Source organism: Mobula birostris, chromosome 12 (assembly GCF_030028105.1).
Source record: "Mobula birostris isolate sMobBir1 chromosome 12, sMobBir1.hap1, whole genome shotgun sequence".
Lineage (NCBI taxonomy): Eukaryota > Metazoa > Chordata > Chondrichthyes > Myliobatiformes > Myliobatidae > Mobula > Mobula birostris.
Window position 1 is genome coordinate 77106280 of NC_092381.1, and position 24127 is coordinate 77130406.

Below are 24127 nucleotides of genomic sequence, written 5' to 3' on the forward strand. Positions count from 1 at the left end.
GAAGAAGTACTTAGATGAGCACTTAAAACAGCATCTCATAGAAGGTTAGAAGCCATTTGGTGGAAAAAGGAATGAATATAACTTGGTACGTTTATTCGGCCGAAACCATTGTGGGCTGAAAGGCCTGCTTTCATGTTATATGACTTTGCCATGTCAGTATCCAATCCAGTTTCATCTGGAAAAAGTATATTTCTACTTCTACAGCTCACCTTACTTTTAGCAAACAGATCATTACCTTGTGTGAGAAAAAATCCTTCCTTTAGTAAAAGTATTGTGGTCAGCAACCAGCCAAGGCAAGGCAGCAGTTGTTCTTCCATTCTACGAGTCCATAGCTGTGTGGCTCGAAAACCACTTCCAAATTTTAGAGTTTTAATTCTGAAGTGATCGATCGCAGGAACTTAAAGAACCTTGCAAAACAGCTCTACGAGTTGCCTGTCCCCTTACAGTTTACTGATCTTCGGTTCTTATGCTGTGTGGTTGATTTTCAAAATAATAGGAGGTTGAGTCTGATTTCAAAAATATCCCTTCTTTCTGCATCCCAGCTTCCAGTTTTCATGTAATTTCTGCCTCTACCTTTTGAAAACCAGCAACTTCTGTCAGATCCTACTCGGCATCTTGCTCAGGTGTCAGGTTACAGCCACACCTGAACCCTGCAGCTAAAGTTGTAGCCTGTGGTGTACTTTGTAATTGTCAGGACCTCTTTGCTGTCTTTAGCTGGCCTTAAAAACAATCTTAAATTTTAATCCCAATAAACTCTGGAGATTGTTTCTTTTCCAGTTCAAAGAGCAGCATCGTTTTAGGTTAAAGTGTCTCCCTGAGTATGTTAATCAATTATGCTTGTCAATATGATAATGAACTGATTGTGTAATCGTCATCCCTCAGTGAATTTTCCAAGCTCAGGTAAGTACCATGGGAAGTAGTGTAGTACATAAAGTATTAAGTGACTGTACCTTTTGATGTGTAGATAAACACATCTGAACTTGCAACTTATTCAAATCTCATCCGTCTTTCCGATAAGACATTAAATCAAGCCTCTGATTGCTCTTCAAACGATTGTAAGAGATCTCTTCGCATTCCTTACAAGGAATTGTAAAAGATCCCTAGGCATTATTACGTCAAGAATAAAAGCAGCAAAGGTTTTCCCAGTATCTTGACCAAAATTCATATGTCAGCCAACACTACGACAAAGCAAATGATATCGCAATTCACCTATTAGCATATTCTACTTCTAAGAGCTTGCTATGAACAACTTAGCTGCCTGTTCTTTGTGTGACTAAAGTAACTTGCTTTTTGTGGAACACTTTGGGACTTCTGAAGGGACTGATATAGGTAACGCAAATGTTTAGCGTAGAGGAAGCGTTTATATATTAGCTGTACAGAAAATGGCCAAGCAATGGAATTGTGTGGTAGAATGGCTTTGTGCATTACATAACTCAAACTCCAATACAAGTCACTTGTAAAGACAAGTCACAGACCTGCAAGCAGTCTGATATTGTTTGAAACTGTACATGGACAGCCTTACAGTACATGGGAAGGATGCTGTTAATTAAAGGAAACATGGTTGAACAGATTCTGGACCATAGGGGCCTAATGTTGGAAACTCATCTTCTGATACTTCTCTGCAAGTAAAATACTTCATAGTTGCAAAAATGACCTTGTGTTCCTCCCTCACAGTCACAACTACTGCCACTCTGTCTTGAGTTTTCCAATCTCCCACCTGAATCCCACATTCATCTCTCACCCAACTCAATTACTTGAATGATCCCAAGCATTAGATTGTGATGTAGCATGACCCATGAGGTGCTGTTACCATTGACAACCAATTCCCCAATTCAATGAACCTATTGTGTGCCCAGTGATTTGGTGCCACACACCACCCAAGTAGCACACCTCTGCAGACACCAGACAATTCATAGTCTTGATTGAAAATAGTGGCAGGATTCTGTTAGGTTTCCTAGGCATTTCTCAAGACGTATGTGGAACTCGAACAACTCTGAGCTCCACTGGTGATTTCTGCGGTATACCCCACCATGGGCTCCCCAGGAATGCTAATGGAAGTGCAGAAGCTTATTTGTGATTTTACTCTTGAATCCTGGTGCAGAATTCATATGTCTGGTTATTTGGATGAGGATTTCCAGCCCAAAGGGAAGAAAGGCAAGGCAATACTTTTGGCCTGACATCAATACAAAAGCAGGGACTGGCCCAGGTAATTCTGTAGACATGCTAGTTTCTAGCACTCAAATAAGATATGGGATAGCTTTTTCTCAGTCTGGTGCCACCACATTGTGTATTCTTCAGAATGTTTATACGTCAGGCGTCTTTTCTTGATTGCAGATTGATTTAAGGTACATTTTCCAAATCAAAATCATCCAAAATTTTTGCAAGTTTTTTTTAATCTCGTCTCTGTCTCAGTCTCAGAGTCAAGCCACCATTGGGTCTTATCTTAATCAGATGGACCTGCAGTATAAGGCAGTTGGAAGAATGAAGAAGGGGGCCTTCTTGAGTATATGTGAGGTTAACCCCAAAGCAAACCAAATGACTCTGGTCGTAACAAAACCAAATGCAATTCTATAGTAATCATCATTTTGGGCTGACTCCATGGTAAGGGGCTGTAACTCAAAGGAGTCAGAATAAATTTCTGACTAACACCAGATGTAGGCTTATTCAAACAGCTGAAATGGGACAAGTCGTTGGTATTGGTATTAGTTTATTACAGACAAACATAACAGGCAATAATTCATCTCCTGAAATAATCTCATGATCCCTGTGTTGGAGCAACTTAACCAAGGACCAAGATCCAATGATATTGTCTCAGTTTACACCAATGGGTGGGATTTTCTGGTACAGTCTTAAACTGCTTTCAGTCTTGTATAATAGGAAGAGAATTCTTTGTTAGCTGTGGTGATTGTGCATCCGAAGTCCATGATATAGTGTTTGCTGTGCCGCAAGGAACAATCCTTGGCCTGTTGCTGCTCTCACTTTACAGGCTTCCGTTAAGTCAGATTATTTCAAAACACAAAGTGAATTACCACAGCTACGCAGTCAACACACAACGATTATGCCAGATGACCCTAAGGCTCTAAACCCTCTGGTCTATTGTCTTACTAGTATTACAGAATGGAAGAGTTTGAATCTCCTTAAATTAAATAAGGAAAACAACAGATATTTTGATTATTGGTAGAAATAAAAATGTGTGAATCTTAGAAATAAACTTGGTCACCTGGCCTTAGAGATTGAGCCAGAAGTAAAGAATTTAGGTGCAGAGGGATAGAGCATAGAGCGTAGAGGAATCAGAAGTGGAGAGAGTGAGTTCCTGGGCGTCAAGATCTCTGAGGATCTAACCTGGTCCCAACATATCAATGCAGCCATGAACATGACAAGACAGTGGCTATATTCCATTAGGAGTTTGAACAGATTTGGTTTGGCAACTAAAACACTCGAAAACTTCTCCAGATGTACCATGGAGAGCATTCTGACAGGCTGCATCACTGTCTGGAGGGGTGCGGCTACTGCACAGGACTGAAAGAAGCTACAGAAATTTGTAAAATTAGTTAGCTCCATCCTGGTTACCAGCCTTTGCAGTACCCAAGACAGCTTCAAGGAGCAGTGCCTCAGAAAAGCGACGTCCATTACTAAGGACCCCCATCACCTAGGACATGCCCTCTTCCCATTGTTACCATCAGGTAGGAGGTACAGAAGCCTGAAGGCACACACTCAGCGATTCAGGAACAGCTTCTTCCCCTCTGCCATTAGATTCCTAAATAGACATTGAACCCATGAACAGTATCTCACTTTAAAAAAAAATTCTGTTTTAGCATTATTTTAAATCTATTCAATATACATATATACATACATAACTGCAATTTATTTATTTATTTTCCTTTCTTATATTGTCATGTATTGCAATGACCTGTTGCTGCTAAGTTAACAAATTTCACAACACGTTAGTGATAATAAACCTGATTCTGATTATTGATTCTGAGCTAAATTTCAAATCATATATTAACCATATTGTTATGACTGTATTCTTTCATTTAAGGAACATTGCAAGAGTTCAATTTCTTATAACATCTCAAGACGCAGAAAAATAGATATACACTTTTGCTTTTTAGCCAATTAAGACTACTGAAATGAACTCTTTTCAGGACTGTCTAGGAAAGGTATAAATTGGCTGCAGCCTGTTCAAAATGCAGCAGCAAGAATCTTAACTAAAAAAAGAGAGAAGAAAATCTGAGTACATTTCATCGGTTTTGGCACCATTACATTGGCTGCCTGTGTTCTTCAGGATCAACTTTAAAATGCTCTTAATTGAATATAAGGCCCTGAATAATCTAGCTCCTCCCTATATTTTGGAGTGTCTATGTCCATGCAATCCCAATTGCAATCTTAGACCTGCGAATACTAGTTTGCCTAGTGTTCCTAGAGCCAATCATATAAGAACTGGTAATGTGGTTTTTTGCTCTTATGCACCAAAACTCTGGAATACTGTACTCTACCAAATGAGATACAGCAAGATAGTACTGCGGAATGTTTCAAAACACTTCTAAAAACCTACATTTTTAAATTTGGTCTTCTTACAGGATTACCTAATGCCTGTTGATATTGATTATATAATTTGGTATACTCAATTACATTTTATTCTATATAATATTTGTCATTATTTATGATTTTTTAATTTTGTATTTTAAGACTATATTGATTTATTTTTATTATCTATGTAAAGCAGTTTGAGCTTGCATCTTAATGTATAAGAGGTGTCAATTAAATAAAGTTGTTATTATTATTATTAATGACTGGTAATGTGAAACGAGGAGGTCAAGTACCGGTGGAGGGGTGCAGAGTGATGGTTGAGCAACATCCCATGGTGTTAATGGGAAACTACCCTCAGCATGATTGCCCTTCCAGGTTCTGCGTTCCACTAATTACAGGATATTTTATATGCCCACCAGCTGGTCCTTAAAAGGCTTTGGATTTTGTGTGTTTTTCTGCAATATAGAAACATAGAAAACCTACAGCATAATACAGGCCCTTCGGCCCACAATGCTGTGTTGAACATGTACTTACTTTAGAAATTACCTAGAGATACCCATAGGCCTCTATTTTTCTAAGTTCCATGTACCTATCCAGGAGTCTCTTAAAAGACCTTATCGTATCCACCTCCACCACCGTTGCTGGCAGCCCATTCCATACACTCACCACTCCCTACATAAAAAATTTATCCCTGACATCTCCTCTGTTCCTGCTTCCAAGCACCTTAAAACTGTGCCATCTCATGTTAGCCATTTCAGCCCTGGGAAAAAGCCTCTGACTATCCACACGATCAATGTCTCTCATCATCTTATACATCTCTATCAGGTCACCTCTCATCCTCTGCCGCTCCAAGGAGAGAAGGCCGAGTTCACTCAGCCTATTCTAATAAGGCGTGCTCCCCAATCCAGGCAACATCCTTGTAAATCTCTTCTGCATCCTTTCTATAGATTCCACATCCTTACTGTAGTGAGGTGACCAGAACCGAGCACAGTACTCCAAGTGGCGTCTGACCGGGGTCATATATAGCTACAACATTATCTCTCGGCTCTTAAACTCAATCCCACGGTTGATGAAGGCCAATGCACCGTATGCCTTCTTAACCACAGAGTCAACCTGAGCAGCAGCTTTGAGTGTCCTACAGACTCGGACCCCAAGATCCCTGTGATCCTCCACACTGCCAAGAGTCTTACCATTAATACTATATTCTGCCATCATATTTGACCTACCAAGATGAATCACCTCACACTTGTCTGGGTTGAACTCCATCTGCCACTTCTCAGCCCAGTTTTGCATCCTATTGATGTCCCCCTGTAACCTCTGATAGCCCTCTACACTATCCACAACACCCCCAACCTTTGTGTCATCAGCAAATTTACTAACCCACCCCTCCACTTCCTCATTAAGGTCACTTATAAAAATCACGAAGAGAAGGGATCCCAGAACAGGTCCCTGAGACACACCACTGGTTACTGACCTCAATGCAGAATATGACCCATCTACCATTTTGCCTTCTGTGAGCAAGTCAATTCTGAATCCACAAAGCAAAGTCCCCTTGGATCCCATGCCTCCTTACTTTCTCAATAAGCCTTGCATGGGGTACCTTATCAAACACCTTGCTGAAATCCATATACACTACATCTACAGCTCTACCTTCATCAATGTGCTTAGTCACATCCTCAAAAAATTCAATCAGGCTCGTAAGGCATGACTTGCCTTTGACAAAGCCATACTGACTATTCCTAATGTGAGGGGTTTCTTTTTTATATGTCACTATGTAGTCTAATTAAAATGGCTTCTTTGTTATGTTAACTGCTGAGAAAGTCCTCCCACTAGCAGATTGTTTTGGATTATCTATTGATAAGAGGACGAATGAATCAATTGGGTTGGTTGTTATGCTTTTGGTGTGTCTGTAAGATATGTATGCGCGGGTTTTTGGGCAGAAGGCAGGAGAGAGAGACAGAGGATGGACCAGGTGCTGTGAGTCCGCGAATAGGGCCGGACCCCAAGCAGGGCGTTCGGCGAGGAGAAGAGACGGAGACGGACTTGTGTGGAGCGTCTGGTCGACCACCATTGTTGGTCCCAGGTGGCCGGTCGTGGTGGTCTGAGGGGTCGCAAGGTGAAGAAGAAGGGTCCTGAGCTCCAACTGTTTGTGCACGAAGAGATTGACTTTGATAAGTGTGGCGACTTTTATTTTCCTGTTATATTTTATTCTCTATTAATTATATAGTTCCAGTAATATCTATAAACTGTAAATCATTTAATCATATCTGGTGTATTGTCTGTTGTTTGGGCGGGGTAGGGTACATCACACAGCATCCACACAAACTATTACCCAGTTTGGCAGGGCCGAGTGCTGTTTCCCTAGATGACAGTGAGCCGAGTGCCCCTGAGGTTGGGCAGGGGGCTACACTAATCATATTATGCCTCCCCAAATGTTCATAGTCCTTCCTCTCAGGATCTTCTCCATCACCTTACAAACCATTGAAGTAAGATTCACTGGTCTATAATTTCCTGGGCTATCTCTACTCCCTTCTTGAATAAGGGAACAACATCTGCAACCCTCCAATCCTCCAGAATCTCTCCCAGCCCCATTGATGATGTAAAGATCATTGCCAGAGGCTCAGCAATCTCTTCCCTTACCTCCTACAGTAGCCTGGGGTATATCTCGTCCAGTCCCGGTGACTTATCCAACTTGATGCTTTCTAAAAGCACCAGCACATCCTCTTTCTTATTGTCTATATGCTCAAGCTTTCCAGTCCACTGTAACTTATCCCTACAATCACCAAGGTCTTTTTCCGTAGTGAATACTGAAGCAAAGCATTCATTAAATACCTTCGCTGTCTCCTCTGGTTCCATACACACTTTATGACTGTCATACTTGGTTGTTCCTATTCTCTCACGTCTTATCCTCTTGCTCTTCATATACTTGTAAAATGCCTTGGGGTTTTCCTTAATCCTGTTCGCCAAGGCCTTCTCATGGCTCCTTCTGGCGCTCCTAATTTCATTCTTAAACTCCTTCCTGCCAGCCTTATAATCTTCTAGATAGATCTCTACCATTACCTAGTTTTTGAACTTTTCACGAGCTTTTCTTCTTGACTAGATTTTCAACAGCGCTTGTAAACTACGGTTCCTGTACTCTACCATCCTTTCCCTGTCTCGTTGGAACATACATATGCACAATGCCACACAAATATCCCCTGAACATTTGCCACATTTCTGCCATACATTTCCCTGAGAACATTTGTTCCCAATTAATGCTTCAAATTCCTGCCTAATAGCTTCATATTTCCCCTTACTCCAATTGAACGCTTTCCTAACTTGTCTGTTCCTATCTCTCTCCAATGCTGTGGTAAAGGAGATAGAATTGTGATCACTATCTCCAAAATACTCTCCCACTGAGAGACCTGACACCTGACCAGGTTCATCTCCTAATACCAGATCGAGTACAGCCTCACCTCCTGTAGACTTATCTACATATTGTGTCAGGAAACCTTCCTGAACACACCTAACAAACTCCACCCCAACATGGTGTTGATTGTGTATAGAACCTAGCAGTGGGCAAACTGTCAGCATTTGAGGCCAGCTTGATTTGTACAGGTAGCCTCTAATTGGGTGATTGCAGTGGCTCTAGTGCCACGTCAGGTGTCGATCTGGATACCTATTCATTTTTGCCTCTCCAGATTCCACCCCCTCCCCACCCCCAGGTTACAAACACCTGACTTACTGACACCCGCACAAATGAATGAGCGTTTGGGAGGTCAATGGAATGGATTGGGATGGATTTGCTGGATGCTGCAGGGGAGGAATGGGCATTTCTGGATGCCTTTACTTCCTACCCCCGCCCCCCCCCCTCCGCAGAGCCACAACAATCGGGGGTCGAGTTGAGCTGAGCAGGGTAAGCAGTAAGCAGCTTACTGAGACAATGAGGCCAGCTGGGGGCTACTCCTTCCGCACCTGTCCACTCCCCCTCATCACAGCCTTTTCTGTGATCCCTTCCCACACACTGTTTATTTCCAACTTAGGAACAGTTCAGTTTATAAGTAGTTCTTGGGAATGAAACCCGATCAGACTGCTTGGAATAATATAAGGAGCAGAATTCCTTCTGCAATTGAGAAAAATGGACAAAACTTGACTTTGCGGGCTGTTGATGCTGGAGGTGACAAATGAGACCAATGAAGGTGCCATCAGCTGAGTTTGGGGTAGAGCTAAGTAAGCAATTTTGCAGGGATGGGAAAAAGAATAAGTTGTAAGTTTTAATGTCTATGTCAAACACCAAGGTTATTAAATGTCAGGTCAGTCTGAAAAGGCGGTAAAGGACAGGACAGAATTTGGATCTGTTGACTGGTTTGAGGAACAAAATGACCACAATGACCAATACTGGTTGGTGAAATTTCTTACTGATGTGAGATTTAAGGCTGAGCAAACTGTTTGAAAGAGCAATGGTCATGGAGAGGATGCCACTGTTGGAGAGTCCAAGCTAATTTTCAAAAACTAAATGCATCTTCCTAACCTAGTCACCATGACAATTGTTTTCTGAAATTCTCACAGTATGAAGTTAAACATGTAGCAGATATTTCATAAAATCAGAACTCCCAGTATAAAGCCCTTTGATGTCTCTTTGAAAGACTGATCCATGTGATCTAACTTTTATGTCTACATGTAAATTTACAACAACCAGGAAAGGAAGACAGGAGAAAAACTCAAAATAAATTTCATTTCAATAAAATATAAAAATTCTTGCAAATAAAATATTCTGGCAGGATGGAAGAGGAATGTCATACACACGCCTGGATGATGAAATCAATTGTTATGGACAAGAGCTTCACAATACAGTTATAGTTATACGTAACTGACAGATAAAAACTTCCTCATTTGCATGAGTTGGTAGTAAATTTACCCCTGTCCTGCACTGTTTTAAAAAAAAGTCTCACTCTGGAAAATTAAAAACCATTAAAAATGCTGTCCAATAGTTGACAGTACCCTATTTTCGATGTTGCCGTTGTTAGTTCTCTAATCCTTTATGAAAATAAAAAAAACTGCTTCTAGATTTACAACTCTTAAAGGCTTGAAATGATTCTCTCCCACCAGACCTCACCTGTACCTGTGTGTTAACTCACAGTGATGCTTATCTTGTAGCTGCAGGTCTGGAGCTCATTTCTGCAGGTAATGATAATCGAACCATTATCATTTTAATCTCCAGAAAGCTCAAGAGGTGACTCTCCACAAAATGCATTCCTGTCCCATGTGAACCACTGCCCTTTGTTCTGCATACCTTGCCTATTCCGTTTTGCCTTTCATCTTTGCTTCTGTTACACATTCCATTCATTACAATGTCCTGTTTTCCCTTCCCTTCCCCATTCTCTGTGTGGACACTATCTTACCTGCATTCTCATTTTATTTCTATTGACCATTGAGCAGATTATTTTACTCCCTTTAATGTAACTGCAGCAGTACATTTGATTGGAAGTTGTGCAATATTTTGTGTCCTGTCAGAAAGGGCTCCCAGAGGACACATGACCACTCAGCACCAGCTCTCTCAGAAGGTGGGTTAGACTGCAAGCTACTGCGAAATAACAACCACAAGATCAGTCAAGTGTTTCTCTCTTACGTGTAGGATAAGTCTCCGGATTCCCTTTCTCTGACTGAATAATTGTAATTAGAATCCAGGTGACTCCCAGGACTGAACTCACTTTTCCACCATAAACGTGGCATTAAAAATTCATGCTTCAATGTACAGTTACTGAAGATTGTAAAATGCAACCATGTTACATCTATTGTTTGATGGTTCACAGTGCCAATTTAGTTCAGAGTTCAAAGTAAATTTATTGTCAAGGTACATATAAGTCACCACATACAACCCTGAGATTCAATTTCTTATGGGCATACACGGTAAATACAAGAAACATAATAGAATCGATGAAAGAACACACACAACAGGACAAACAACCAATGTGCAAAATCAACAAACTATGCAAATACAAAAGAATAAATAAATAAATATATATCAAGAACATGAGATGAAGAGTCCTTGAAAGTGAGTCCATAGGGTGTGGGAACAGTTGAGTAAAGAGTCGAGTGAAGTTATCCCCTCTGGTTCAAAAACCTGATGGTTGAGGGGTAGTAACTGTTCCTGAACCTGGTGGTGTGGATCCTAAGGCTCCTGTATCTTCTTCCTGATGGCAGCAACAACAAGAGAGCATATCCTGGTTGGTGGACGTTCTTGATGATGGATGCTGCATTCCTGTAACAGCACTTCGTGTAGATGTGCTCAATAGTGGGGAGGGCTTTACCCGTGATGGACAGGGCTGTATCCAATATTTTTTGTAGGATTAAGGGCATTGGTACTTCTATACCAGGCTGTGATGCAGCCAATCGATATACTCCCTGAAACACATCTATAGAAGTTTGTCAAAGCTTTAGGTGTCACGCCGGATCTTCGTGAACTTCTAAGGAAGACGCTGCCAGGCTTTGGTCATAATTGCACTTAAGCGCTGGGCCCAGGACAGATCCGCTGAGGAATTTAAAGTTGCTGACTGTCTCCATCTCTGATTCCCAGGCAAGAACAGGCTTATAGACCTCTGGCTTCTCCTCCTGAATTCAGTAATCATCTCCTCATTCAATGTCAGCAAGAACAAGAGGTTGTTGTTGCATCTCTCAGCCAGACTTTCAGTCCCCCTTTTTTATGCTCATTCAGCAATAATTTTGATCCAGCCTATGACAGTGGTGTCATCAGCAAACTTAAACATGGCATTGTAGCTGTGTGCTTAGCCTCATAGTCGTAAGTGTAAAGTGAGCAGAGCAGGGTCTAAGCACACAGCTTTGTGAAGCATCTGTGCTGATGGAGCTTGTGGAGGAGATGTTGTCAATCCAGACTGACTGGGGTCTGCAAGTGAGGAAACTGAAGATCCAATTGCCCAAGGAGGTATGAGGCCAGGGTCTTGAAGCTTATTGATAGATTTGACAGGAAGATGGCATCAAATGCTGAACTGACCTGATGTGTCCATCTTTGCTGTCCCAATGTTCCAGGATTGAGTGAAGAGCCAATAATATGGCATCTGCTGTGGACCTGCTGTGAGAAGGGAAGGGTTGCGGAGTGAAAGTGAGTGAGGCATGCTTACACATCCTCAGCGTGTGATCAGAAAGGATGTGGAATAATGCAGTGGGATGTCAGGAGGAGGATTAAGCATGTTGTCAGCTTTAGTGGTCTCAGTCACATACACTTTCCCATTCAAGAGAACCGGCTGACTTAATATTACTGCGAAACAGGGCCTGAGTGCTGCACTTTCAGGCGTCCAGTAGCACAGTTTGCTGGTCTCTTGAGCCACAAGCATGGATTTTGTGTGCGTCATACACCAGCATAAACAGGGGGAGCTTAATTAGACACAGTATTCCAAACAGTGACATCTGCCTAGTTCCCTGGTGCGGATTGATGTCTGTAATTCGATGGAAAGATTAAGACTACTACTCATTCTCCTGACTAAAAAAAAACTCACTCAGCCAACTTTACTCAAATATTTTGCCTGATCGCGAACTCAATACATTGGGGAAGAAAGAATGCAAGATCAACAAGAACCTAGAATTAAATTGTCTTGTGTGTGAGGTATGCCGATTCCTGGAGAGAAAGAATCCAAATGAATACACTGGAAGCACGAAGAGTCCATCTCCAAAGGCATGTGATGATTACCCAACAGTGATATCTGATGTTGTTTTGTTTGAATCATTGGTTAACACACTCACACTGCTAGTTTGTGAGCTCACACTGGCAAACTAGCCAACACAACTTGGGAAAAAAACACAAGATATTCTGCAGGTACTGGAAATCCGGAGTAACATACAAAAATGCTGGAGGAGCTCAGTAGGTTAGGCAGCATCCACAGTACGGAAAGGAATAAAGTGTCTATGTTTTGGGCCAAGATGTTGAATATTTACTCCCTTCCATAGATGCCGCTGAGCTCCTCCAGCATTGTGTGTGTGTGTTCCTAACATAGTATTATAACTGTCTCAGGTATTCTGTGCTGATAACTTTGGCCTAATGCTGATTATACTGAGGCAGAAAAGCAGAGCCAGTTGTTCTCACAGAATGATAACATCCTCAGAAATTTGATAGAGCAACTAGGTATAAATAGCAGAACCGTAATTTTTAGGTCAACGATTAATCACCTGAAAACCCACTGTTATCTTTATTTTCCAAAAACAAATTCCCATAACACATTAAGAACCTTTCAGAAATTTTCCCACCTAAACCTATCTGGACTAACATTGCATCGGGGAGAGGAAGGATATTGATGGCTGAGAAGGAAACCATTCAGCCCATCATTTCTATGCCAGACAATGCAAAAGTCACCTCCCACCTCCTAATTGTCACTCTGCACTCTTCAGAAGTTTAATCTCAGCGGCACAATCATAAAATTTGTTGTCTTTGTAGAAGCAGCACAATGCAATACATAATAATGAGAAAGAAACTGTAAATTATGGTAAATATATATTTATAAAATAGTTAAATAAGTAGTGCAGTTTGCAGCAGTTCAAATGTTTGTCTTAAACATGTTGTGAGTCTCTGCTTCCACTACTCTTACGAGCTAGAAGTTCATCTGTTTGTGAGTAGGGAAAAAAAAATCAAGTCCCTTCTCAACTTTCTCTACTCATCTTAAATCTATGACTGACTTATAGACCACTCTGCACAGGGAAATAAGTTCTCAAATAAATAAACTTCTATCATGCTCTTAACTGTGTTTGTGATATATTACTCTGAATGCAACTGGTGGAATGAAAAGTTATTTTATTTTGCTTTTGTATTGAGCATGTTTGAGTGCTGTTTCTCAAGTGAGCTTTACAGTATGTAGTTTGCTAAAGGCTGTTTTAATCTGCTTGGCTTGCTTTACTGTGGTAAACCCTAATGTCTCTAAAGCTAATCATTAGTCACCACCCAGATATAAGCTTCTGCCCACAAGGACCTGAGGGTAGAATTTGAGAGTCCTCGTCTAGTAATCTCTTCATTCATATGCATGATCTGTTGGTTATCACAGATCATACAGGTACTGATGAGTGGCATCCCTATCTGTTGAACATCAGAGGATATAAGGAGCATGTGTCCTTATTCATAGTTTCTGTTGCTCTAGCAATTCGGAAAGATATTATTACTTGTCTTGCTGCCTCTCCAGCTAAATTTTTGATCAGTTGTCCTAGAGTTAAGTGTTGTTTGATAAGCTCCTTACAATGCAGATGCTAGACAAATACGAGCAGTTAGTATTTCTGTTAATCATACCATACCAAACTTTTTTATGCCATGGACCAACACCATTAAGCAAGGGGTCTGTGGACCCCAGGGTGGGAGCCCCTGCCATAGAACTATTGTGACCAATTCATCGTACATCTCCCTCCATGAATAAGAATAATCATATGCACAACTTCTTCCCATTTTGTTTTGTGGTGAAGATGAGTTAGCTTCCCTGCCAGGACATTCTACATGAGTCAGCACCAAACCTTGGTAGTCTTCCAATAGCCATGTGGACTTCTCTGATTTTTAAGTTCTTTCTCCTCTTGATAATGCTCAAGTTAAACCACCAGCCTCACTGACCGACCTTTACTCATACCTTATCTATTAAGAGCTCAGCTCCACCTTACAATGACCTCACCTCAAGTTTGTGCTAGATTCTACTGATCTTCTTGCAGTCCATGATCATCTTAATGGTAGCTTTCACTAGAATGAATTTAAAAGGAAAGTGTGAATAACTTTATTGCTTATCTTTATTCAATCACTGGATATAAATGTTGTTGGTAATGTCAACGTAAATTATACAGTGTAGCCCTAATTGCCTTCTCATTTGGTAAGCATGCTGGAGGATGGTAGGCAACATTCAACTACATAAGTGGGCCTGAACTCTCAAAAAAGGCCAGATCTTTCATTTCTGAATTACAACCATGAATCAGATGGGCCTTTATGATAGTTTGAGAGTTTCAGTCTCACTGGCCCTGGGCCAACTAAGAGATTTAGAATCTGCCAAGGGCTAGATCGGTGGTGATTCAGGAAAGTACAAGAAGTTCAGATATGATCCCTGCATGGCCATCTTACCTGTTCAGTGGTAAATCCAGACTAAACTTGAATCACAAAGGAATGTTCAACAACTGTGGCAGGGGTTGAATGTCACCACTGCCTTCAGAGCTCGTTATGACTGACAGAACATGGAGACACCTTCATGAACCCCTCCCTGCCTCCCCCGCCACCGGAGCTCCCCGATAAACCTGTGATCTCAGGCTCTGAGACCAACGTGAGAGCATCCTGCAGGAGGGTGATTCACAGAAAGCATCTGACCCAGATGGTATCCTTGGCCAAGTATTGGCGTCCTTTGTGAATAACTGACTGGAGTGTTGACGGACATCTTCAAGCTCTCGCTTCAGCAGTCTGAGGTACCCACTTGCTTCAAACAGATATCAATCATACTGGTGCCCAAGAAGAATGTGGTAACCTACCTCAACAACTATAACCCAGTTGCATTTCCATCCACAGTGACTAAGTGTTTTGAGAGCTTGGTCATGAAATATATCACCTCCTGACTGAGGAGTGTTCTGAATCTGCTTCAATTTGCCTATCATCATAACGAGTTAACAGCAGATGCCATTCAATTGGCTTTCCACTCAGCTCTGGAACACCTGGACAATGAAGATGCATACGTCAGGATGCTCTTCATTGACAACAGCTCAGGATTCATCACTTATCATTCCCTTGAACCCCATTACTAAGTTCCAAGACCTGGACCTTGCTACCTTCCTGTGCAACTGCATCTTCAATTTTCTCACTGGCAGATCCAACATCTCCTCCACTCTTACCATCAGCACAGGTGCACCACAGGGCTGTGTGCTTAGTCCCCTGCTGTACTTGCTTTATGCTTATGGTTGTGTGGTTAAGTACAGCTCCAATACCATATCTTAGGTTGCTGACGACACCACTGTAGTTGGCCGAGTCGAGGGTGATGATGAATCAGCATACAGGAGAGAGATTGAAAATCTGGTTGAGTGGTGCCACAACAACAACTTCTCACTCAGTGTTAGTAAAACCAAAGAGCTGATTATCGACTGCAGGGGGAAGAAGCTAGAGGTCCATGAGCCAGTGCTCATTAGGGGAATGGAGGCAAGGAGGGGCAGTAGCTTTAAATTCCTTAGTGTCAACAAATTAGGGTCTCTGTCCTGAGACCAGCACATAATTGTCATCACAACAAAAGACTACTTTCTTAGAAGATTGTGTAAATTTAGTATGTCCCCTAAAACTTGACAAACTTCTATAGATGAGCAGTGGGTGGTATCCTAACTGGTTGTATCATGGCCTGGTATGGAATCACCAATGCCTATGAACAAAAAAGTCTATAGATGATGGTGGAGCAACACACATAAAAGTTGCTGGTGAATGCAGCAGTCCAGGCAGCATCTCTAGGAAGAGGTGCAGTCGACATTTCAGGCCGAGACCCTTCGTCAGGACTAACTGAAGGAAGAGTTTAAGAGAATAATTTCTCCTTTGGCTCCTCCCACTTCCTCCAAACTAAAGGTGTAGCTATGGGCACCCGTATGGGTCCTAGCTATGCCTGCCTTTTTGTTGGCTTTGTGGAACAATCTATGTTCCATGCCTATTCTGGTATCTGTCCCCCACTTTTCCTTCGCTACATCGACGACTGCATTGGCGCTGCTTCCTGCACGCATGCAGAGCTCGTTGACTTTATTAACTTTGCCTCCAACTTTCACCCTGCCCTCAAGTTTACCTGGTCCATTTCCAACACCTCCCTCCCCTTTCTAGATCTTTCTGTCTCTGTCTCTGGAGACAGCTTATCCACTGATGTCTACTATAAGCCTACTGACTCTCACAGCTATCTGGACTATTCCTCTTCTCACGCTGTCTCTTGCAAAAACACCATCCCCTTCTCGCAATTCCTCCGTCTCCGCCGCATCTGCTCTCAGGATGAGGCTTTTCACTCTAGGACGAGGGAGATGTCTTCCTTTTTTAAAGAAAGGGGCTTCCCTTCCTCCACTATCAACTCTGCTCTTAAACGCATCTCCCTCATTTCACGCACATCTGCTCTCACTCCATCCTCCCGCCACCCCATTAGGAATAGGGTTCCCCTGGTCCTCACCTACCACCCCACCAGCCTCCGGGTCCAACATGTTATTCTCCTTAACTTCCACCACCTCCAACAGGATCCCACAACTAAGCACATCTTTCCCTCCCCCCCCCTGCATTCCGCAGGGATCGCTCCCTACGCAACTCCCTTGTCCATTCGTCCCCCCCATCCCTCCCCACTGATCTCCCTCCTGGCACTTATCCGTGTAAGCGGAACAAGTGCTACACATGCCCTTACACTTCCTCCCTTACCACCATTCAGGGCCCCAAACAGTCCTTCCAGGTGAGGCAACGCTTCACCTGTGAGTCGGCTGGGGTGATATACTGCATCCGGTGCTCCTGATGTGGCCTTTTATATATTGGCGAGACCCGACGCAGACTGGGAGACCACTTTGCTGAACACCTACGCTCTGTCCGCCAGAGAAAGCAGGATCTCCTAGTGGCCACACATTTTAATTCCACATCCCATTCCCATTCTGACATGTCTATCCACGGCCTCCTCTACTGTAAAGATGAAGCCACACTCAGGTTGGAGGAACAACACCTTATATTCCGTCTGGGTACCCTCCAACCTGATGGCATGAACATCGACTTCTCTAACTTCCGCTAATGCCCCACCTCCTCCTCATACCCCATCTGTTACTTATTTTTATACACACATTCTTTCTCTCACTCTCCTTTTTCTCCCTCTGTCCCTCTGAATATACCCCTTGCCCATCATCTGGGCCCCCCCCCCCACCTCCTCGTCTTTCTTCCCGGACCTCCTGTCCCATGATTCTCTTGTATCCCTTTTGCCAATCACCTGTCCAGCTCTTGGCTCCATCCCTCCCCCTCCTGTCTTCTCCTATCATTTTGGATCTCCCCCTCCCCCTCCCACTTTCAAATCTCTTACTAACTCTTCCTTCAGTTAGTCTTGACAAAGGGTCTCGGCCCGAAACGTCGACTGTACCTCTTCCTAGAGATGCTGCCTGGCCTGCTGCGTTCACCAGCAACTTTGATGTGTGTTGCTTGAATTTCCAGCATCTGCAGAATTCCTGTCGTTTGAGATAATGGTGGATACAGCCTGGATAACTTCAATCACCACTACTACTCTGAACTGATTCTATGACCTATAGTCTCACTTACAAAGACTCTTTGCAACTCTTGTTCTCGGTATTTTTGTTTTATTTGCGCAGTTTGCCTTCTTTTGCACACTGTGTATCAATCTTTTCTGTACGGATTTTCTGTAAAATTCTATTGTATTTCTATTTTTTCAAGAAAACGAACGTTATGGTAACTTGATAATAAAATTACTTTGAACATATTTAACATTAAACAAAGCACAAGAAATGAAGTCACACAGATAGACCAAAGATTGTGTTTTTATTAAGATTCCAAATGATAACATTGGGACAGTGCCCCCAAAGTGTGGATTATCATACATGCTGCAACAGGATAAACAACACTGTGAATATTAGGAATGGATAGAGCTGTTGATCTTCTGGAATAATGCCAGATGACAATGTGGTTTAGCCAAAAGAACACAGACACAGTGATAAGATGTAGAATGGTCATAATGGTTGGTGAAGTTAGTAATAAAGAATATCAGGGAGCAATAGATGAAAGGTGATTCGCACACACGCTCATCTTTGTGAACTTGATGACTATTTGAGAAAATGTATATTCTTATGACATTGAAAAATACAGGAGCTCTATGTACAAACAAGGAAAAGAACAAAACTACAACTTAAACAACCCAGGTATTCCCTTGCCTTTTTTTGCTTGTTCCAATAAAGCCAGAACTCATACTTTATTTTGTGTGCATTTCATATTTCCCCTTGGTCTGTGTTTTACTGACCAGGGCAGCTCCATTATTTATAAGAACACAAGAAAAAGGAGCAGGTCTTTGCTACTCAGTCCCTTGAGCCTCCTCCACTATTCACTAAAATCACACTTTATTTCAGTTTGACTTACTAGATTCACTGCCAGTCAAAAATATAATTTCAAGTACCAGAATATTTGTAACATATGCATATATAAAATACACAAGAACATTTATAAACCTTCAGAATAATTATGTATGGAAATATATATAAAATAATGTGTGCTTAGATTTTCTTCTTTTTACTGTGATTTTGTTCACATTCAAAGCAACAATAAAAAAAACACTTAATTTACATGATTTCTTAATCATCGGTCTTAAACCACCAGCAAGCTGCTGGTACGAAAATCAGGAATTTTACTTCAGCTAGATGGAGAATATTTGGTATACACTACCAATGCAGATCTTCCTTGAGCAGCATGGTAACATAGTGGTTAGCACAATGCTTTATAGTGCCAGCGACCGTGGTTCGGTTCCCACCGCTGACTGCAAGGAGTTTGTGCATTCTTCCCGTGACCGTGTGTGTTTCCTCTAGGCGCTCTGCTATCCTCCCACAATCCAAAGACACACTAGTTGGTAGGTTAACTGGTCATTGTAAATTGTCCTGTGATTAGGCTAGGGTTAAGTCGGGGGCTTCTGAACGGTGTTGCTCAAAGGGCCTAGTCTGTGCTGTGTCTCAATAAATAAATAAATAGATTTATACGATGTTGATGTGCAATGAATACCAGACTGGTATAGATAACAGGTGTTAGGTATTTGCAGTACACTAGGTCAACAAGAATAGCATATTTTAATTGATTTACATTATATTTATTTATTTAGAAATACAGCACGTAACAGCTTCTTGTGGCCCAACGAGTTGCTATGCCCAGCAACCCACTTACTTAACCTTAGAGTAATCACAGGACAATTTACAATGACCAATTAACCAGCCAACCGGGCTGGGGTAGGAAAACTGAGAATCCAGAGGAAACGCATGTGATTAACAGGAAGAGCACACAAACTCCTTGCAGATGGTGCTGGAATAGAACTCTGAGCTCCAGACGCCCAGAGCTGTAACTGTGCCCTGCTAACCACTATGCCACTGTGGCCTTATGGCATTAGTAGAGCCTTAATGCGATATCAGTGTTCAACCTGGAAACCGGAAACTTTGAAAAGAATCTCACACCACTTAATCCTGGGTTTGATTTGGTAATCCTAATCTGTACATCACAAATTTAGCATCCAGTGAAAGTGAAGACATCCTGTATTAACCCTAAATTTACTGTGACTGAACTCTGAAGCACAGTGTTCCGAAGCTGTCGTATGGAACTAAGTGTAAGCCCCTGAAGATTTCCATGAAAGTCTTAACATATTTTGCTTCACTTGCTACTTGTTGTTCGATGGAACCTTGGTGAAATCGCTTATCAGTGAAAAAGAACACCGTAAGACAGTGATTTGCTGTTGAATTGGTTGTTTAAGCAACTTGTCACCCCATCACTAGTCCTGATGCCCTTTTTTCCCCCAAGGCTTTAGAAACTGCTTCAGCAATGACATGGTTTGAAAGTTTATACTTGGGCCAGAAGAAAGTTTAGTAGTTTTGTAACAACTGAATTTACTACTTTATATTTTAAAAAAATAGAGAGATTGGGGACATTGGATGATAATTGAATTTACTGGTATATGTCTCTATTTGATGGGAATTTCTTGTCGTTAATTACAGCCAGATTTCTGCTGCGCCCAGAAGATGTACCCAAATACTCTGGACAATTGTAGTCCATTGATATGTTTCCTATCATGACTAAGATAGTCACTGGTGCTGTTCAGTGACTCACTTGATAATCGATGGGAAAAGAGTAACTTCAGGGTGAGTTTGATTTACCAGAGTTGCTCTGAGTTGTTAAGAATCAACTTTGTTGATTTTATTCCGAAATTCATGGGCTTTTCTTCTCTGAGGAGTTGGGTGAATGGCTGATTTTTTTTTTGTTTGTGATGCAGCACTGCTGATTTATAATTTTATTATCCTTCTTTACCCCAAAATATGATAATTTTTGCCAGATGTCTTTCATGCCTCCAAAATCTAGATCACAGAATAACAATCATTACTGGAATGCCAGCCCCTTATATGAGCAGTTCAATGAGACCTACACTCCACCGTTTCCCCACTACAGGCTACCAAGGCAGGTTCTGCTTTAGATATTAAACAACCCTTCCCTGAGACCCAGATAGCCAGATTCGAGGTAAGTGGTTGAATAGCCTGGATTTTCCTCCTGGTATGAAAGCTCACTTGCTCCTTACTAATTGCCTTGCTTCGTTTGTACCGTATCCAACACCTGGAACACATTCTGCATTGTCATCATCAAATGGCTGTAATTAGTGCTATCTACAAAACGCACTGAAGCTACCTGTACTTGTCCAAGCTACTCCAGCAACACATCCCAAACCCACAACCTCAAACCCCAAGAAGCTCAGGAATAGGATGACATTGAAGAGTTGCATCTGATGGGGCAGCACATTACTCAACGATATTCTCTTTAGCACCTGTTGGTTTTATTTTCAATAATTTAAAGAAAAAGGGACAACTGAGTAGTTTTGGAACCTTTTTACTTCATAAAAGACATAGAGGTGACTTGACAGAGGTCTTTAAAAGTGGAGAAGATATAAGGAAAATATCAAGTCCAATGTACAAGATAATCACTAACAAATCCAATTAGGAGATCAGCAAAAATAATTTTTCTCAGAGTGGATAAAAAGTCATATTTGCACCAATTTGAAATGACTGAAGTGGATCGTGTAACTGCATTTAAACATAAACATGAAATTGAGAGGAAAGAAATGATATCATAGAAATGTTTACCATTTTTAAACATTTATCACTTCCATCTGAAAGAAAAATGCAGAACCTAATAACTAAAACTACTAAACACCAAAGTGAGTTAAGATGGTTAATCATCCCAGTGTAGTGTGTTCACCTTGCAAAACACAAGGATTTCCAACTAGCTAAAATGAATATTCTTAATTAATCTCCACTGGAAACAAAATATAATGGGATCATCTCCACACGTATTTATTCCCAAATTACTGGAAAATAAGTTTCTTAGCTATGTGTTACATTGAAATATCTGATGCTAAGTATTTCCAAAAAATAATTTTCCCAGATAATGTGCATTAAAATGTTATATAAGTTGAAAGCCATAATAGGGCCTGAGTTTTCCCAATGTTTAAAGGTATGTAATTAACTGTTTCCTAACAGTACCGAGACCTATTCAGGCATAAGTTAAGACCAATCCTTTTAGATGATTTATTAGTTTGGTTATCCAAGAACTTCAAGCCCACTCAACTGCTGGTTCATCATCCATTCGTAGAATGAGGTATGAAAGAAGCTGAAAAATATTTTGCCACAGTAACACAGAGATGAAAAATGAGAGATCGCTTACATCAAACTCACAGCGGTCACCGGCAAAGCTCATATCGCAGATGCACTGAAACTTGTTGGGCAAGTCTTGGCAGAAACCTCCATTAAGACAAGGGTTTGATTCACATTCATCCATGTCGATTTCGCATCTGCAAGATGTTCAGGAGAAGTGTTCAAGTAAAATACTTAAGACAAATATATATTACTTTCATTTTTAAGGACAATTGCTCAACTGGGCATCATTCAAAGTTCAAAGTAAATTGTATTATCATAGTACATATATATAACTATATACAATACTGAGATTCATTTTCTTCTGGGCAAACACAGCAAATTTACAGAATCGTAACTATAATAGGATCAATGAAAGACCAACCAGAGTACAGAAGACAGCAAACTGTGCAAATGCAAATATAAATAAATAGCAATAAATAACGTGAACATGAGATAAGGAGTCCTTAAAGTGAGATCATTGGCTGTGGGAACATTTCAAAGGTGGAGCAAGTGACTGTAATTCTCCCTTTCCACTCAAGAACCTGATGGTTGAGAAACAGTATCTTTTCTTCAACCCGAGGCTCTGGTATCTTCTACCAGATGGCAGCGGTGAGAAGAGAGCATGACCTTGGTGATGAGGATGTCTAACGTTGGATGCTGCTTTCCTACAACAGTGTTTCATGTTGAAGTGCTCAATAGTTGAGAGGGCCATATCCACCATTTTTGTAGGATTTTCCATTCAAGGGCAATGGTGTTTCCATACCAGGCTGTGATGCAGCTACACAATATACTCTCCACCACACATCTATAGGAGTTTGTCAAAGTTTTAGTAGTCATGCTGAATCTTGACAGACTCCTAAGGAAGCAGAGGCACTGCTGTGCTATTTTGAAATTAGGCCCAGGACAGGTCCTCTGAAATACTAACACCCAGGAATTTAAAGTTGCTCACCCTCTCCACCTCAGATCCTTTGATGAGGACTGGCTTATGGACCTCTAGCTTTGCTCTTCTGAAGTCTACAATCAGTTGCTTGGTCTTGCTGACATTAGGTGAGAGGTTGTTGTTATGACACCACTCAGCCAAATTTTCAACCTCCCTCCTGTATGCTGATTCATCACCACCTTTGATTCAGCCCACAACAGTGGTGTCATCAGCACACTTGAATATGGCATTGTAGCTGTACTTGGCCACACAGTCATCATCACTATGGATTTTCTCTTGTTTGTCTACACCTTCTACGCTCGCTTTGACCTTCAGAACACAAAGAAAACCATCATGAACACCCACATCCCTGATGATCCTGTGATCTTAGTCTCCAAAGCTGACATGCGAGTTGCCTTCAGAAGGGTGAATCCACGGAAGCATCTGGACCAGACGGGATACCCAGTCATGCGCTGAAGCCCTGTGCTGACCAACAGCAATTTAAGAAGAACAGTCTTTATTTATTTAGAGATACAGTGCTTAATTGTAAGCAATTTTTCTACCACTATTCACTGTAGTATTATGGAATGCCACAATTTTGAGTTTCAGATATTCTTTGGAATGCAGTACTATTTGTCATTTTTTTATATTTAGTCTGAATTCTTCAACTCAAAATGTGCCTGTCCCTTACAACGTCAGCTCAGATTTAGTTGGTAAATGCCAATGGTACCCACTTAAAGTGAAGTTACCAAGTCTGGGAATTGTACACCTGCATTGTCAAATGTGGAAGTGCCAACTTTAATGGCCATTGGATCCATCAGACATCGTGCCACACAGTTTTTCATGGCGCCCACTGACAAAGCATGTTCTTGCTGAGAATCCCCACCATTTAAACTTGAGTATCTGACCCCTTCATTGGGGATTGTCAGACTGCAGAGAGAAAAAAAGAGGACGATAAACTCCTTCCTTATTGTTCTGTTTAATATTTGCAATGATTGCTGTTGTTTGCATTTAAATAATTTTACCTAGATATTTTTGCAATCATTTTGTTAATTACAGTGGATTCCATTTGTATGAGACATATCGGGACCAGTACTTTTTGCCCCAATTAGCCAAAGTTTCATGGAAATAGTTAAAAAGGTATTAAAAAAAAGTTGTTAGGAGTAGGGTTCTAATACTGCACTGATGGAGATGGTGTTGCCACTGAGGATCTGGGGCAACATGATAGTATCTCCACAGCGAGCACAGATGCTGAATGCAGGAAAAGGCTCCGTGTCATCATAACAATAGCATCTCCTAAAATATTTATTCTGTTTACTTGTG

General features: G+C 41.4%; 1 protein-coding gene across 1 annotated transcript in view; it reads right to left on the reverse strand.

Moving 5' to 3' along the window:
* Positions 1-24127, reverse strand: part of crb1 (crumbs cell polarity complex component 1) — a 155254-nt gene that overhangs the window by 16129 nt on the left and 114998 nt on the right. Inside the window, exons 11-13 of the mRNA XM_072274555.1 lie at positions 21813-22040; positions 19382-19386; positions 236-397 (exon numbers count right to left, since the gene is read on the reverse strand). Coding sequence (XP_072130656.1) covers positions 236-397; positions 19382-19386; positions 21813-22040 — 395 coding nt within the window. The remainder of the gene's footprint in view (positions 1-235; positions 398-19381; positions 19387-21812; positions 22041-24127) is intronic.